We start from the raw sequence: 15,936 nt of genomic DNA on the forward strand, positions 1-15,936 counted from the left end.
CCGTCATTCCGTTGATCGCCCGTTCTTTTATTGGCAAACAACAGGGACGTGGTTGGTTCACCTCAGCATGGCGCGGCGAGAATGCGCTGGCGGAACACCCGCGACGCGACGTCCAAGCACGATTGCTTTTGCTTGTTTGTGGCATGAATGTTGGCGCCATGCTCAACGAGGAGGGCCGCGATCCCGTCGTGGCCTTCGAGGAGGGCAATATGCAGTGGCGTATTGCCTACGTCGAGAGCGAATGTTAGACGGACGACGTCAGGACCATTTTCCACATGCCATGGATGTCTTGGGTGCTAAGGGAAGCGCCGTGATCCAGCAAGAGGACTACGATATCTGTCCACCCTGTCAAATGACGTGATCACGCACGCAGGGCGTACCAGGGGATGGGCGACCACCCAGTGCCTTCGTAAGCGGAGTCGCGCCAGATCGATCCTACATTTCCATGAGAACGAATTCCACCGAACGAGTTGCACTAGATCTTGACGAACTGCGTGGTTGATGTTCCTCGTGGCGTCCACGATGAGCTCGGCAATCTCCTGACGACCTATGTTGCAGTGAAAGGGGAAGTTGGTGGATGCTGTAGTCCTTCTTGCGCGGCAACGTACATACCCTTGTGGTAATGGAGGGGAATCTGGCCGTTTTCGTTGGCCAGGTTTGCGTTTGCACCCCTATGTTAGACGGTGCGCGTCGAGTTCATCGATATGGAGAATGAATCGACATACTTGCTGAGCAAATGACTCACAACATCAACGTGCCCTGCTGACGTGGCGCTCATCAAGGCCGTCCAACCAGAGTCATCTTGGCGGTCGATCTGTGTCATCTCGGCCAGGTACTCCACGACATCAAGATGTCCCGACGAAGATGCCCAATGCAGCGCCGTTCGCTCGTCTTCGTCCACAGCATTCGGATTGTACCCACTTTCAACCAGCTTCTTCACCTCCTACAGAATCCCATCACGACGGGAAATCCTGCAGGATTATGGAACGGCACCGTGAGGTCACCGGATCGCGCCGCGATGCACAATGATGCCATGGCGCCGAAGTGGTAGTCGAGGAAATCTCATATCCGCATGGGATATCCGGATTTCCCAGAGAAAGGGCGGTTGCGACACAAATCCAGTCTGAAGGACAAGTGAAGAGTGCAGCAAGTCGGCATGGCGAAAGCAGTGATCTCGTCGGTAAGATCATGCGCGAAGATGTGATTCTTGCACGTTAACTTGTCGTAGATACTGCAATCCCAGCTTGGCAGGTATGTCGATGGACTGGCCCCGGAATCGCTACAAGTCGGGTTGTGGAGCGGGGAACTTTTGCTCACGAACTTGAAACTCAAGCCGAATGCGCTCGCGGAGCTGAACCTTCCCATCCTAGTAATCCAGGGAAGCATTGCGAAGGTGCATGTACTCGTTCCGTGGAATCAATTGGGGTCGGCGAGTGTGCAAATCACTCTAGAGGGGATATACGGGGTCGCTGTTCCGAACAACGAGGTAGATATCTCTTGTACTATGTCTGTATCGACGAGGGGCGTATTTACTAGCTCCCGACTCCCGAAGAGGTGTTGGTGGGAATTCGTAATCGGCTGGAACGTGCAGAGCTCATGCGTCAGCACCAACGGCACACGACAAACGGGCAACACAGTGCATCGGACCCGAAAGAAGACGAGAGTTTCTTTTCGAGACTAACGTCACGCATCATGGACAACCTTCTGATCACGATCCGCGATTTCCACATCCGCTACGAAGATGTGACGTCGAACCCAAGCACACCTTTCACGTTTGGCGTGTTGCTCGAGTCGTTCACGATTGAAACGACTGATGAACAAGGGCGCAAGTTGTTTGTGGACAGGAGCAACGCTCCGCCGGCAAAGATGCACAAGGTCGCGACGCTGAAGAATCTGACGGTGTACTGGGATCGATTGTCGAAAGCTACGTCGCTGCAAAAGTCCAAAAACTTTGAGACCTCGATGCGCAACGTGATCTATAGCGACTTTCGGCAACTCGACAGGCGATGGCTCCTTCTCCCACCATGCTCCCTCAGTGTACGTAGTTTGACTCGATGTTGCGTTGGAAATGCTGTCGGCATGACAGAGACGCTGGGATGGGACTGGAAACAGTCTACCACGTGGCAATGATTCGTCGAAGTCGATGTAGTGTGAGGAAGTCGATGATGGCGTCCTGGATTGGAATTCCTCAATGCGGCTGAAATCATGTGTGTTTTCGTTTATGCCGCTGAACACACGAAAATGCTTGGCTGGATTTGAGAGACTGCAGTGCCTTTTCACCCCATGAAAAATTGTTGCGCGAGCGTTCACGTTTCCGTCTTGCGCCTTCACCATGGGCATGCAACTCGACGGTTTGGGTGTGTAGGTTCGATTCACAAAGAACGAGAGCCAAGTGTTCACAAAGGAATGCCCCAAGTACCGAATCCAGGCGACGGTCACGACCCTAGCGCTTCACTTGAGTCGAGAACAATACGACGAAATGGTGTTTATGTACTTGGCGATGCGAAGTCGGCTAGCGATCGAAGCGCACTTTTGGTACAATCGCCATCGGCCATTTCTGTCGATCACCAACTATTCTATCGTACGCCACGCGACTGTCGCCTGTGTACCTCTGACGGCGGCGTTGGACGGTAGGTGTGGTGGGATTACGCTGTGCGCTTTTACAGCAAGAAGAAAAAGTTGCGCTTCCGCTGGTCCGTCGTGCGTAAAATGGCTCGCGACCGCAAAATGTACATCGCGTTGTACAAACAGCACCACTTGCAGCACATTCCGTTGAGTGCCGAGCAGCTGGCGTACCTGCAGCGCCTCGACGACATGTTCCCCCTCGAGTTGACGATGCGCCTGCGTGACATGGCCGATGCCCAACTCGCCAAGACCAAGACAGAGGCACAAGCGGCAGCCGCGCAGTCGTCGTGGTTTGGGTACTTTTTTGGCGAAGGCGATTCGTCCAAGGATGTTCAGGAAGTGCTGTCGGCTGAAGGCAAGGCCGATTTGAAGCGCGCATTTGACGAGACCGTTGCGCTGGAAGAGGCGCCGGTTCCGGAAGACTGCTGTATTGTTGTCGTCGACTTGACGTTGCAAAAGGGTGAAATTGGTCTGTTCGCATACAAAAACGTGCCGTTGCTGACGAGCGAGTTTACGGGGTCGTGTTTGTTTCAAGTCCAGCCCGCGTCGCGATGGCTGCTCCAACTCCAACTGCGTCGGTTGAACGTGCTGAATTGGCGTTGCGCCAATGCCGACGCAGCAGGACGCAAGTTTTGCGCGCTTCAAGTAGACCATGGAAGGAGCGCGACGACGAACGCGCCGTTTGAGATCTCCGTCGCCGCCACCGACGTGGCTGCCATGCGTGTGCGCGTCTCGGCCGATCCGATCCGCGTCGTGCTCGACCCCGTGTTCCTGTTGCAACTGATGGATTTTTTCTCCACCAACGACACCCTGAACGACGTATGGGAGTACGCGACGAGCTCGGTGCAGAACTACGTGTTTGCCGAGCAAGAGGCAGACATGCGCGCAGTCGTGGCCACGAAGAAGCACATCATGTACGACGTCCTCGTTGACATGAAAGCGCCGCTGTTTGTGCTACCGGAAGATGCCACATCCAACACCACGGCGATGTTGGTGTTGGATCTCGGTCGTTTTCACGTCCAAGACGTGGCGACGACCCCCGCTCGCGCTGCTGACGTGTACTCTTGGCAGTTTGACATGACGGAAATCGAGGTGCTCCTGCAACAGCCCAAGGCATCCAACGTGGTGCCGATCGTTCCACGATTCAATGTCGCGTTTGCCGTCGAATCGTCCAAGAATTTTCAAGACAGCCGCATTCCTTTTGTGTCGGCCAAGGCGTCGATGCCGTCCGTGATCGTGAATGGCGCACAAGACACGATCATGTCCCTCGGCAAGCTCCACGCGTCGCTCTTGAAACAATGCAAGGCGTATTGCAACGCATCGTCCGTGTCAGTGCACGTAGCCGATGACGTTGTGCCTGCATCGGCGGCGCAGCGCGATGAGACGTTGGAAAATGACCTGACAACGAAAAACGATGTGGACTCGTGTGTGCTACACCTCGTGTGGTTGATCGAGTTTGTTCAAGTCAACATTGACGACACATTCCGGTTCAATATGCGGGGCACGTGGTTCGACTACCAAGCTCGGAGCTCGTCGACAACGGTCCAAGCCAGGCTGCAAGATTTGTCGATGGAGGACCGATGCCATGCGGCGCAGTCGCCGTATTACTACCTCGCTCGCACCGAAGACTCGTCGGATTTGATCCAAGTCACACTGGCCACGAGCACCTCGCCGGCCCGTGTGGCGGACACTACTGTCGACGTACAGTTCAACGTGCTGCACATGCAGTGGAATCCGTCGTCAATTATGATGCTGTACACGATGATCGCGGCGTACGGCAGCAGCATGGACGGTTCAACGACGACCGACTTGTCTGCTTCGATCATGAGTCAGAGCACGACCTTGGCCAAGCCCACCAACGCGACCATCCCGTCGTTGAAAGTCACAGCCGCGCTCAAGAAATTCAGTGTGTCTTTCAACAAGGACGAGCTCGACCGCCGCTTGCTCACCGTGACTGTGGCCAATGCATCGCTTGGGTACATTGGGCATCAGTCGGGGCTGTTCAGCGTGCAGGGCGAGTTGGGCGACATGACCGGAGTCGACTTCAGCGTGAAGAAAGCGCCGACGTATTCTCCGTTTTTCGGCATGGATCGAAGCGTCGAAGGTTCCAAATCGTCGGTCGCCAAGTTGCTCCAGTTCGAGTATGACGTCACGGGCGGGGCGACGATGCCGCGATTGTCGCTCGTTTTAAACTCGATCCGGATTGTGTATTTTCACCAGCAGATCCTCGAGTTGGTCGACTACTTGTTCCAAGGCATCTTGGGCTCCCTCGTGAACCAAACATTGCTCAGTGCGACGCAACTCCTTCTCGAACCTGCAGCGTCCGTCGTCTTGGACATTCGCATCGAACAGCCCAAGATCCTCGTCCCCATGGAACCCTTGGATGTCGAGCATTTCTTGCTCACGTCGTCGCGGTTGACTCTCACCCATGTGCCGTCGACGTTTGCTGCGTACGCCGACTCGATGCTGGCGGTTGTCCGCACTCGCGACAATGCGCGTTCCGAGTTTGCGTGCGATTTGAAGCACGTCGTGCTCGAACACGCTGGACTGTACAGCTCGAACGGCAGCGGAGGCTACGACGACTTGATGGCAAAGCCAATGACGTTGTCGATCTCTATTATCGACGTCCGGTCCACACACCTCGAACACGATGGCAAGGCGCTTCCTCGCTTCTCCATCGATTGCCTCATGCCCCATATGCACCTCAAGATCTCGCGAAAGCATTACCTCATGTTCTTTCGCGTGCTGGGGGAAAACATTGGCGGCGACTCGCTCGTGTCGTCGGCGGCCGCCGCGATTCACCAAACGGACACGGGGTCGAATCGTCCCGTTGTCGTGTACGAGTATGCGAACGCCGACTTGGAAGCTGCAACGATGGCGCTGTCATTCTTGATGGAGTCGTTCTCGTGTGCGCTGGACATTGGGTTGACACTTGAAACGACCAACTTGACGGTGTGCTTGAACCTCCTCCATCATGTGAATCCGTTGCTCCATGTGAGCTTGGCGAATGCGTCCGTCTCGAACGTCATGCGATGCGACTCGATCATGACAATCAAATACGAGTGGGATGATGAAGCCGGTACGACCTTCCTCGACGTTGCGCTCAGCCACCTCCATGGCAAGTTGATTCCGCATGTCTTGGTCGACGTTTCGCGCTTCTTTGCCTTGGAGACCAACGACGAAGCGCCCGGCGCGACGACCGCAGCTGTTGTGGCCATCCCTGCCCCGAATCGCCAAACGTCCTTCACCATGAACATGGTCGCCACGAATGTCCAGCTGAGTCTACCACAGGACCTCCAAGTCGACCACGGGGTCGAGTTCGTCGTGGCGGCGAATTTTGACGTTGCGTTCGAGAGCTTTACAAACCACATTGAACACCTTCAGCAGAAATTGACGCTGCGAGCGAGCGACTGTGAAGCGCTGCTGCAAAATGCCAATCGGCAGGGCTGCAGCGACACGTTGGTGCAATTGATAGAACCAACCACGATGGGGGTCACGTACTTGGGTTTCGAACCGTGCCCAGGCCACCACCAGGACAAAATCGATGTGTCTGTGAGTCCGATTGAAGTATTTTTGTCGTACGAAGACTCGCGGGTTCTCGCGGACGTGTGGGCCACCATGCAGTGCGACATGCAAACGTCGGCGTCTCCTCCATCCAACGCGACGTTGACAAGATCGTCTTCCAAGCCGCTCCAACTGGCGTCCGACCGTGTCGTCGACGTTCAGCGCCACATCACGTGCGACGTCGCGAGCATGCAGCTGACGCTCATCAACGATTGCGACGGGTGCGACATGGGGCTCCTCCAGCTCGAGCTCCCAATGTGTCGGGTGTTCATGAATGCGACAACGACCAACGACGCAACAACGGCCACAGGTGGCTGTGATCTATCGTTTGCATCGTCCTACTACAACCCGGACAGTCGCGTATGGCATCCGCTATGCCCCGAGTGGAAGCTCGCGGCGTCTGTCATGACCAATATCCCACACGTTGTCAAGGAGGACCAGTTGAACTCGATGCAGTGGCATATCTCGGCTGATACGCTGAAACTGACGGCGACTCATGGGTTGCTCGAGGCGCTGGCGTCCGCGGGGGGCTCTTTGATGAAGGCCAAGGAAACGACCGACGACGCATCTCTCAAGCACGCCGCGCCGTGCTTGATTCAGAATGAATCGGGGATGCCCATTGAGTACTGGTGGAGTAGCGACCCGCGCAAGAAGACCCGCGTCGAACACAAAGGAGCAGACGCGATTCATTATGTGCATGTCAAAGGAAAGGGCGCTGGAGTCACTAGAACGTACACGTCGAGCGACAAGGAGCATGGCACGCTCTGCATCAACCTCCTTGGGATGGACACGATGCCAGTCCAAGGTGAGTCAAATCTCGCGAAGGCTCTTCACGGACGTGCGTAGGCATTGTCGTCGAGCAACTGGGCACGCGTCTCCATGCCCTCGTCGAGACCTGTGGCAGCTTGTCCAAGCTCAAGTACGCAACCAGCCTGCGTCGCTACCTAATCCCTTGTGTGACTAGTGTGACGTGCGATACGCAGCTCGTGGGCGGCCACATTGTACTCACGATCTCGTCGCATCTGCGCGTGCAAAGCCATCTATCGAACGAGATTCAACTGCTCGTATACGACCCCACGTGGAAATCTCCCGTGGAACTCGGCAACTTGCGCCCCCTCGCGTCGACGTATATTCCCATAGCATACTCCACGGGGTACACACGCCATCCCACGTCGCACGAATCGCATGATATGGCTAACCCCGGGCGGACGCAGGTCCGAGTTGCGCGTGCGACTGAATGGACCCGACTGGGCGTACAGCAGCCCGATCCCCATCGACGCGGCAAGCACGTCCACAATCACCGTGACTTGCGTGCACGAATCGTCCAAGGTCGCTGTGTTTTGCGTGGCACTCGACAACGGCGTGATTGAGCTGTACGAGCCGTATGTGCTCGAGAACAAGCTGCCCGTGTCGGTCATGTTCCAAGTCAAGGACGCGCAGTCGTTGCCGCGAGGCGACGACGTTGTGGTCGGGTGCAAGTCGGCCATTTGGTGGTGCCGCAGCACGCCCGTGTTTGCATTCAACGTCCCTGGGTGTGAAACCACGAATTGGCTCCCTCTCCTACGCAAGCGGGACGGCGACACGTTCTCGCTCACCCTCAAGCGGTTGGATCGACAACCGTTGACGATTCTCGTCGCGATTTCCGAAAACAAAGCCAAGGCCGTCACGATCACGCTCCTGGCCGAGATGTGGATCATTAACAAGACTGGCGTCGAATTGTTGTACGGCAACGACGCCGACGACGTGTACGTACCGCAAGCGCGGTCCGTGATCGGGGCCACCAACATCACGCTCTACTCGACGCCGTCCGCGCTGCGCTTCAGGATGGGGTTGTCCAACTGGACGACGCGCTTCAAGGCGGACCCGAAGCGAATGAATTGGCAAGACGAGTGCCTCGCCGTCACGACAAGCCAAGGTCGGCTGTACGAGTTTGGTGTGTCGGCGGACTATGGTACGCGTCACTTTGGCGTCTTGACGACGTTGGTGAGTATCACTCCTCGGTACGTGGTGGTGAACCGCACGCCGTGGACGTTGGTGCTGCTCGAGGACGATGGATCGCTGCAGACGATGGACCAAGTGGACCACGTGATCAACGCCGGTGACGCGTACAGCTTGTGGTGGGCAGGAGGCAGCCGCAAGGCCCTTCGCGCCAGTGTCGTGGGCCTCCATGGGACGTCAAGTTGGTCGGACTCGTTCAGCATCAATACCCCCAACACGTTTGACTTGATTGTCCCGAATGACGTCGACTGTCCGTACCTCCAGGTGTGCCCAAATGATGATAGCTCACATGACAGGTTGGTGCTGCAGGTAAGCGTCAAGACGGGTGGGCTCTCGCAAGCGACGTTCGTGGTCGACATTGCGCGTCTCGATTCGGAACCCGACCTGGAGCAGTCCAAGTGGGACGTCATCAGCTACGACATCAAGGTAGGCCACGTTATCGTGGCGTGCACTGAAACGCGAGTTGTCAGGTTGCTGGGTTGGACATCACGCTGTCCGACTCGACCCAATCGGCCAACGACGCGTTCGACTTGTTTGGCAGCAGCGCCATGGCGGAAGACGTGGCTCGATTCAGCATTTCGAACATTCGCTTCGATTCGTTCAAGGACCGCATCTCGACAAACGTACGTCTACGTTGCAATATCGCTTGGTTCGTCATGTGTGGGTCGTAGTCGCATCTCGACATTGCATCCGTCACGCTGGAAGACCTGCTGGAAGGCACCAAGTACCCCAAGGTCCTGACGCCGTCCAAAGCTGGCCACGACTTTGTCCAGTTTACGTATGTCTCGAAGCGGCATCCCAAATACGCGTACATTGAAGAGCTCACGTTGTGGGTGAAGGACGTCCATCTCCAGACGTCGATGAAGTTTGTGGACCGCATCAACACGGTCGTGGCGGAGGTGTCGACGCATTTTGCGACGACGCCGGTCGACTTGCTCACGTACTTTACCGCTTTTGACTCGATGGAAATGACGGCCATCACGGGGCGCAAGTGCTTTTTTGAGCGCTGCCACATCCACCCGATCAACGTGGTGGTGTCGTTTGTCCGCGACAAGAACGATCGCATCGACCCGTCGGCTGGGTTTTGGATATCAAACCTCAAGTTCCGCATCAAGGACGCGTCGATTGTGCTCGACGAGTACAAGCTCAGCCACGCGTTTGCGACGCAAGAGTCGGTCGTCCATGCCGTTGGCGCGTTCTACGTGAGCTCGATGAAAGGGCAAGCGCTCAACTTGATCGAGTCGATCCAGGTCACGTCGCTTGTGACGGGCGTTGTCAAGGACGGTGTGTCGTCGTTGGTGTCGACCTTGATCGGAAAGACGGACACATCGCTTGCGTCGTCGGCTTCGTTTCGGTACGAGTCGCTGTCGAATCAAGCGATCGTGGCCAAGCACTCGGCCGCGCTGGCCAAGCGATGCACGTCCCCCGCCGACGTTGCCGTGATTCTCAACCACTTGGTGTACGACTGGGACGGCAATCACACGGGGCTCGAGGCGCGGGCGTGCATGGCACTCGGGATTGTCAACAATTCGCGGCAGTCGGTGGTGCTGCAAGTGTTTTTAAAGGATGGCGCTGAAACGAGACTTCTCCCCACTGGCCGCAACTACCTGGACGGCGCGTCGACCCAGCACTGGACCAGCGACCGCGCGCTCATCGTGTTTGCGTGGGGTTACACGCCGACGCTGCTCACGACGGGCGACATTTGCCTCCAGCTTCAGTCGAACGCATTCAACTTGTACATTTCGAAAAACTCGACGCGGCTGCAGCCGAATCCTGGTTACTCGGCGACGTTTACGGTCCAGGAAAAGCAGACGTGGTGGTCCAAGTTTATGATCATCGTCGGCGACGACTTGCCGTCGCAGGAAGTGTCGTCGACCGACGCGATCGACACGTACGAAGTCATGTTTACGACGGACGCGCTCGGGATTGTGGCCAAACAAGTCGACCATCAGACCGTCGTGGTGCGCGAGTGTTGCTACTTTTCCAACGGCCAGCCCGGCCCGGCGCTCGCGACCGGCCGCATCTCCGAGGACGACGTGATTCTGTCCGTGAATGGAATTCCCATCAAGTCGACTCAAGCATTCAAAGACATTATCGTCAACACGTCGAGGCCAATTGTCGTCCGATTCAAAAAGGCCTCGTTCGACCTGTTCGGGGAGACGCCTCGACGCGGACCCAGCGGCGGCGAGTACAGTTTGTTTGGGTAGGAATGGATTCCACCCACGTGATGCGACATCACTTGTGTGCTGTGGACGACGGACAGCGCCACCACTGTCGACATGCGTGAGCGACGGATTGTAACAAAGCCATCCCTTTGAAGCTGTCCTTGGACGTTCGTCGAGTCCACAAGTGCCTGTGCGTGAGTAGTGGATCGCCGACGTGTGTGCAAATGCCATGAAGTCTCAAATTCGCATTGTGTCGTCAGGAGAAACGGATGAAGTCGGAAAGATGATAGGGACAGCTCCACCACTGTCGACATCCGTGAGCGACGGATTGTAACAAAGGCATCCCTTTGAAGCTGTCCTTGGACGTTTGTCGAGTCCACAAGTGCCTGTGCGTGAGTCGAGTGGATCGCCGACGTGTGTGCAAATGTCATGAAGTCTCAAATTCGCATTGTGTCGTCAGGAGAAACGGATGAAGTCGGAAAGATGATCGTGATCTTGGTCCCGAGACGAGGGGGACGTGGCTCGCGAGTTGTGCGCAATGTAGGCGCATTTGGATTTGACGAGTCGACCGTGTCGAGGGCGGTAGCAAGTTGTGCAAGCACACAACCAAGAATATGACCATGATGCGAGGTCATGGCGTCCGTGACGATCTTGCGTTGGACGACCCATCTTGTTGTTCAAGCACGGACGAGTGGACCATTTGAATCGAGTGTCATAGTTGATCATTCGCGCGGGTGGGTTGCAAGCCCGGGAGTTGAATCGGGCATCATCATGGCCTCCCAGAAACCTGACGGCGGCGGAGTCTCCACGCCGAGGACATCTATCAATGCGCCATGGCATACGTCGACCATGGTTGCGGGCCGTGATGGAGGATGGATTGACGTGGGTTGGGAGTTGTGCAATTGGAGCGACAAGAGCCGATGCACATGGAACGGGAGCAATCGTTCGTGCACCAGAAGGGGTCATTGAAGCGCGTCGATGAATTCCTCAAGTTGACGCACCGGCAAGATGCCGCGGATTGAACCATGGCCCTCGAACAGATCCTCTGGCACAGAGTCGACAAGTCCGCATCCAAAGACGCCCTTGTCGAGCGGCCGCCGATGCGCTGTGGCACGGGTACCCCTCCAAAGTATCGACGTGTTCGATCTCGTCGACCTCGTAGGTGGTACCCACGAATGTCTTTGTGTCGTCCTCTGCACGGGCTCCCGCCGAAGATTGGGTTTGCCACCGCCTCGGATCTGCAACTCAAAATCCTCCATCGTTCGGTCGTACGCTCGGGTCGACCTCCAACGGCGTGCGCCAGGACTGCTTCAAGTGGGCGAGTCGGTCCAGCTGCGTTGTCGTATGAGACGGAGAGAATCCCGCGCGATGCGACGCCTGCCCTTGCACACGGCGACGACTCGAGGTGGCTGCAGGACGGCAGACGTGGGTCGGTGCCGCCGCTCCGGCTAGCGCTACACGGATGTGGTCGATGCTGTGCTGGGTACGAGCTGCCACTCGGCGCGGGACAGTGTGGTTTAGCCGGTGGGGCTTTTGCGGATGCATGAATTGCGTTCAAGAAATCAAGTGCGTCGCCACCAAGTCTACACGATCTCGTCCGTGACCAGAACGCCCATCGGATGCCGCGATGCGTAGTGTCGGCGCAGCCACGTCGTGGTCAAGGCGCACTCGTCGTGAGGTCGATCCAGGCGGCGAGCAGCATGCATGAACGACTGGACTCTACGACGACAGGGCGGGCGGCGCAAAACTCGCTCAGCCAAACGTGGTGATCCCGGGAGTCAATAAGATACACGAACACTTCGGAAACAAACGGGGGCGGCTAGCTAGCTATGTGGACACGGTGGCCTTGGACGGCCGTTGTTTGGCTCGATGAGGCGACGCCAGCGACGAGCGCAGCTTGAGTGCGAGCGCAAACTCCTTGAACGAGAGTCCGTCCGCTTCGACGGCGTCATGCATCCACTCGACGAGATCGGCCTGGTCTGTGGACGACACGTGGAAGTTGATTTGATGGAAGCCGTCGAGGAGCTCTTCCAGCGTGATGCGCTTGTTGTTGTTGACGTCCATGGCGGCAAAGACGTCCCATGCCCGGAGGTCGTTGACGTGGATGTACGAGTCGAGGCGTTTGAAGCAGGACGGGGGCGATGAAACGAGCGGACATACCGACTTGTGCGCGGCGACAACCGCGGCATTCCCATAGTGGTGCGAATTCAACCGGCTCGCTTCGACAGGAAGGACCGGAGCCGCTTGCGGCGGGCGATACAGCATCGGCCGCTTGTCTTCGTCCACTTCGTCCTACGCAAAGCACACCCGTCATCTCGCCGCGCCACCAATCGCCGCTGTACCAAGCTCGATCGAGGCGTCGATCGAGGACAGCATGCCGTGTATGCTTGGCCCATCCTCGAGAACGAATGGGATGGATCTTGAAACGGCGGCAGAATGTTTGTCGAAACGCGAATTCCCGTGCAAGTTTCGCCAACGGCGGCGATGGTCCTGCTATCGAAGCTAACGCTGCCAGACGCAGACAAGAACAGCAAAGCCAGCAAGACGCCCATCACGCAGCTGACGTCGTCGCAATGCATCCAATGGCTGAACCCACGGCGCCAGGCACACGGCCTGCCAACGTACAGCAGCAACAAACCGCCGCCCGTCGAACAGCTACGTAGCGAAATCATCGATGCCGTGCAGAACGGGACGTACAGCCAGTGCGTAGGCTGCGCTAGTGTGCGTATGGCCATGATGGCTCCTCACGGCGTCGTGTCTAGCACAACCATCCGCGCGTACGACGACGACGAAGCGAATCACCCCAAGCCCCTCGGCGCGCGGTGGTCGCGGAACATGCCCGTCACCCGCCAGCACCTCGCGGCAAACCAAAGCATTCCGTACACAGATCTGTGGACTGCTGCGTTTCACGGACGCGTCGCCGAGGTCCGTATCCCCCGTGGGTATCCTTCATCCCATGTGCCGTGCTTTCCAGGTGCAATACTACGTCCGCCACGGCCTGCATCCAGACACGGCGGAATTCGGGTACCCGAACCAAACGCCACTGCACTACGCTGCCGCGGGAGGCAGCGCGGCCATGGTACGTGCATGTTGTCACCCCATGGCTGCATGAGAAGCGCGTTGCAGGTGACGTACTTGCTTGCCATGCACTGCAGCCTCGTCGCCGTCGACGCGAATGGAAACAGTACGTGGCGACCGCGATCGCGCGTCTGCCCTTGCGGCAGCGTGCTAACGTGTCCAAGTAGCTCCAGTGCACTTGGCGGCGCGATGGGGTCGTCGGGAAGTTATCAAGGTCATGAAGATGGAGACGAACGATGGTTCGTGGACCATCCAGAACAAAGCGGGGCAGACGCCGGACGCGATCGCCCGTGCCCATGGCCACGAAGAAAGAGTCGGCGTGTTGTAGTGTCGATGAAAAATTGCTTTAGTCGGCGCGGCGATGCGGCCTATTCCAGCGCGGTGTACCTGTTGAACACTGGCGTCTTTGCCTGGTTCAGGCGCGCGATGTACTTCCACACGATCAGCAGCAGCGACACGGACAGGACGGTGACGACGACGACCTTGAACGCCCACGACGCCGAGTGGCGCGGGACGCGCGTCGGCGCCAAGAGGGACGCGGCAAATTTCGCCAGCGACGGACTCACGCACGCTTGACGGATCGCGAGGCCGGCCGCCTAGACCCGTCAGTCGTTCCGTGATGTGGATCGTAGTGGCATGGTGGTCCTACGTGCTTGAAGTCGGAAAACGCGCATCGCACGGCCGCGGTTCCGTTGGCGAGCACGATGTCCTGGGAGCAGTGCGGAATCGCGACCGGGACGCGATCCGGGGGCTGCACAAGACGTCGATGAGAACAGCATCAAGTCGATCATATCACAGTACGTTTTCCGGCGTCAGCACTTGCGCGTGGCGAATTTGCGTCGGCGACGCGGCCATGAAGAACGCTTCGACGTAAAAGTCGGTCTCGGCAGTGCTATTTTTTTCGCGGCTCGTCAGTTGGGCTTCGATCGTCGAGCTACCTGTGCGGGCGGTCGGCGTGCAGCTCGAGCACGAGCATGCTGCCGGGGTTGGGCTGGTCGGCGAGCCAGTTTTCCGTCTCCCATTCGAGGCTACGTCGCAGCGATGACGCGGCCGAGGGGTGCCGTCGACGTACCGCAGCAGGTTCTTGAGGAAGAGCAGATTGATGTCGTGGCCCGCGTAAAAGAGGAACGTGTTGGAGAGGCTCTGCAGAAGATGGGGGCCATCGTCGTCGCGGTGGCGCGCGACGGCTTCTGGCGACGACTGCTGGATCGTCTGCTGCATGCTCGCAACCAAGTGCACGAGAAGGGTCGACCCAAAGTTCTCCGAGTTGAATTGGTTTGTTACGAGGTCCATGTGGGCCTGCACACGGACAAGTGAGCGCGGCGGGACAGCGCAACCCACCTTGTGGATGGCTCCAAGGGCGACGACGTCGTCGAGCGCCATCGACGGCGGCAGCGACATGTTGTTCAGGCTCTGCAGGAGGAACCACTCGGAGAGGAACTGCGCTTCCGACAACGAGTCGTGCCACGGGTCGTAAAATTTGCCCGTCTGGCACAAAGCACGCGTCATGACCTGCCACGACGGTCCGACGACAATACCCATGTGGACGGCACGTGGAAGAGGTCGCAGCCGTCGGCGGCGGTCGAGTTGCACACCACCGGCTCGCAGCAGTCGACGACGGCATTCAGCCGCGCAATTTGACGCTCAAACAGCCGAGCGACGTTGTCGGTGGTCGACGCGCCGACAATGCCCTCGTACACTCCACGCGCCATGTCATTCGTCGTGGAACAACGACGAGGATGCACGTACTCGAGTGAGATGCCACGGGGCACGTGGCTGTCGGGTCCTGGCCTTGCTCAAAGAGCAGTCGCGTCCCGTTCGTGACGGGCGACAAGTCGGCACAGGTCGGCAGGAATCCATGGAGGAACTCTTGCGCCGTGATCTACTCCGCAACGACGTCATGACGTAACCACGAACCTACGCCGTACATAGTCTCGCTCGTTGTCATCGGCGTAGGCAAAGGCGTCGCCGCACGAAGCGCTCGCGGCGGCGATCGACGGATACAAGTGCTGGGCAAAGTACTGCAAACAAAAACAAGTCGGTGAGGTCGGAAACCAAGACTAGGCTGCTGGCGACCTCTCCCATGCGGCGGATGACTTGCGCGCCGTGCTTTGTGATCTTGGGTGTCACGAGCTCCGCGTCGTTGTTGGACGTGCCCCACTCGGTGCCCTTGACAGGGAACGGGAACTTGTTCTTCGAGTACCGCTGCATGTTGGTCTCCGTGGGCGGCAAGTCGTCTGGGCCGTAAGGGCCACGCACACCATGACGCGACACGACCAGCACCTGTCTCAACTCGGCCGACGCCATCATCGACGCCGCCAAGATGGCGCACGCCGCCGCCGCCGCCTTCGCCACCATGTTCATCGGCTGTCGCAAAGTTGTGCAAAAAGGGTGAGAGCCAAATCAACGTGGACAAGCCAATCAGAGTTCGAGGATTTCAGACCAGGACTACTATCTGACACCTTTAGTAGTACTATACTCAACATCATCGCCAGGGTGAAGGCGA

At 57.7% G+C, this 15,936-nt stretch overlaps 5 protein-coding genes across 6 annotated transcripts; 2 read left to right on the top strand and 3 right to left on the bottom strand.

Moving 5' to 3' along the window:
- Window positions 1-62: 62 nt before the first annotated feature.
- On the bottom strand, window positions 63-1,035 carry H310_13220 (hypothetical protein; the record flags this gene model as incomplete). Its single annotated transcript, XM_008880641.1, has 6 exons — window positions 63-226; window positions 381-435; window positions 492-547; window positions 613-671; window positions 726-943; window positions 994-1,035. 6 exons carry the CDS (start codon window positions 1,033-1,035, stop codon window positions 63-65), a joined length of 594 nt encoding a protein of 197 aa, XP_008878863.1.
- Window positions 1,036-1,122: 87 nt separating this feature from the next.
- Window positions 1,123-10,667, top strand: H310_13221. Of its 2 annotated transcripts, XM_008880643.1 has the most exons (12): window positions 1,123-1,180; window positions 1,229-1,486; window positions 1,537-2,037; window positions 2,366-2,581; window positions 2,635-6,994; window positions 7,036-7,108; window positions 7,154-7,342; window positions 7,404-8,451; window positions 8,497-8,613; window positions 8,658-8,810; window positions 8,859-10,542; window positions 10,613-10,667. In XM_008880643.1, the coding sequence occupies exons 1-11, from the start codon at window positions 1,157-1,159 to the stop codon at window positions 10,392-10,394; spliced, it is 8,475 nt and encodes a 2,824-aa protein (XP_008878865.1). In that variant the 5' UTR covers window positions 1,123-1,156; the 3' UTR covers window positions 10,395-10,542; window positions 10,613-10,667. The 2 variants fall into 2 exon arrangements, with proteins under 2 accessions (XP_008878865.1, XP_008878864.1); XM_008880642.1 differs by having other exon boundaries at window positions 8,859-10,667.
- A 1,308-nt stretch (window positions 10,668-11,975) lies between these two features.
- Window positions 11,976-12,825, bottom strand: H310_13222 (hypothetical protein). The gene is made up of 2 exons (XM_008880644.1): window positions 12,695-12,825; window positions 11,976-12,644 (listed from the first exon to the last, which is right to left on the bottom strand). Exons 1-2 carry the CDS (start codon window positions 12,746-12,748, stop codon window positions 12,180-12,182), a joined length of 519 nt encoding a protein of 172 aa, XP_008878866.1. The 5' UTR covers window positions 12,749-12,825; the 3' UTR covers window positions 11,976-12,179.
- H310_13223 (hypothetical protein) lies at window positions 12,623-13,820 on the top strand. The gene is made up of 5 exons (XM_008880645.1): window positions 12,623-13,054; window positions 13,115-13,277; window positions 13,327-13,431; window positions 13,479-13,536; window positions 13,598-13,820. The coding sequence occupies exons 1-5, from the start codon at window positions 12,789-12,791 to the stop codon at window positions 13,756-13,758; spliced, it is 753 nt and encodes a 250-aa protein (XP_008878867.1). The 5' UTR covers window positions 12,623-12,788; the 3' UTR covers window positions 13,759-13,820.
- Window positions 13,738-15,821, bottom strand: H310_13224 (hypothetical protein). The gene is made up of 10 exons (XM_008880646.1): window positions 15,507-15,821; window positions 15,359-15,451; window positions 15,180-15,312; window positions 14,969-15,129; window positions 14,772-14,918; window positions 14,503-14,729; window positions 14,369-14,458; window positions 14,232-14,322; window positions 14,080-14,181; window positions 13,738-14,026 (listed from the first exon to the last, which is right to left on the bottom strand). The coding sequence occupies exons 1-10, from the start codon at window positions 15,792-15,794 to the stop codon at window positions 13,799-13,801; spliced, it is 1,560 nt and encodes a 519-aa protein (XP_008878868.1). The 5' UTR covers window positions 15,795-15,821; the 3' UTR covers window positions 13,738-13,798.
- Window positions 15,822-15,936: the final 115 nt, after the last annotated feature.

The sequence above is a fragment of the Aphanomyces invadans genome (genome assembly GCF_000520115.1).
Source record: "Aphanomyces invadans strain NJM9701 unplaced genomic scaffold supercont1.48, whole genome shotgun sequence".
Classification (NCBI taxonomy): Eukaryota; Oomycota; class Saprolegniomycetes; order Saprolegniales; family Verrucalvaceae; genus Aphanomyces; species Aphanomyces invadans.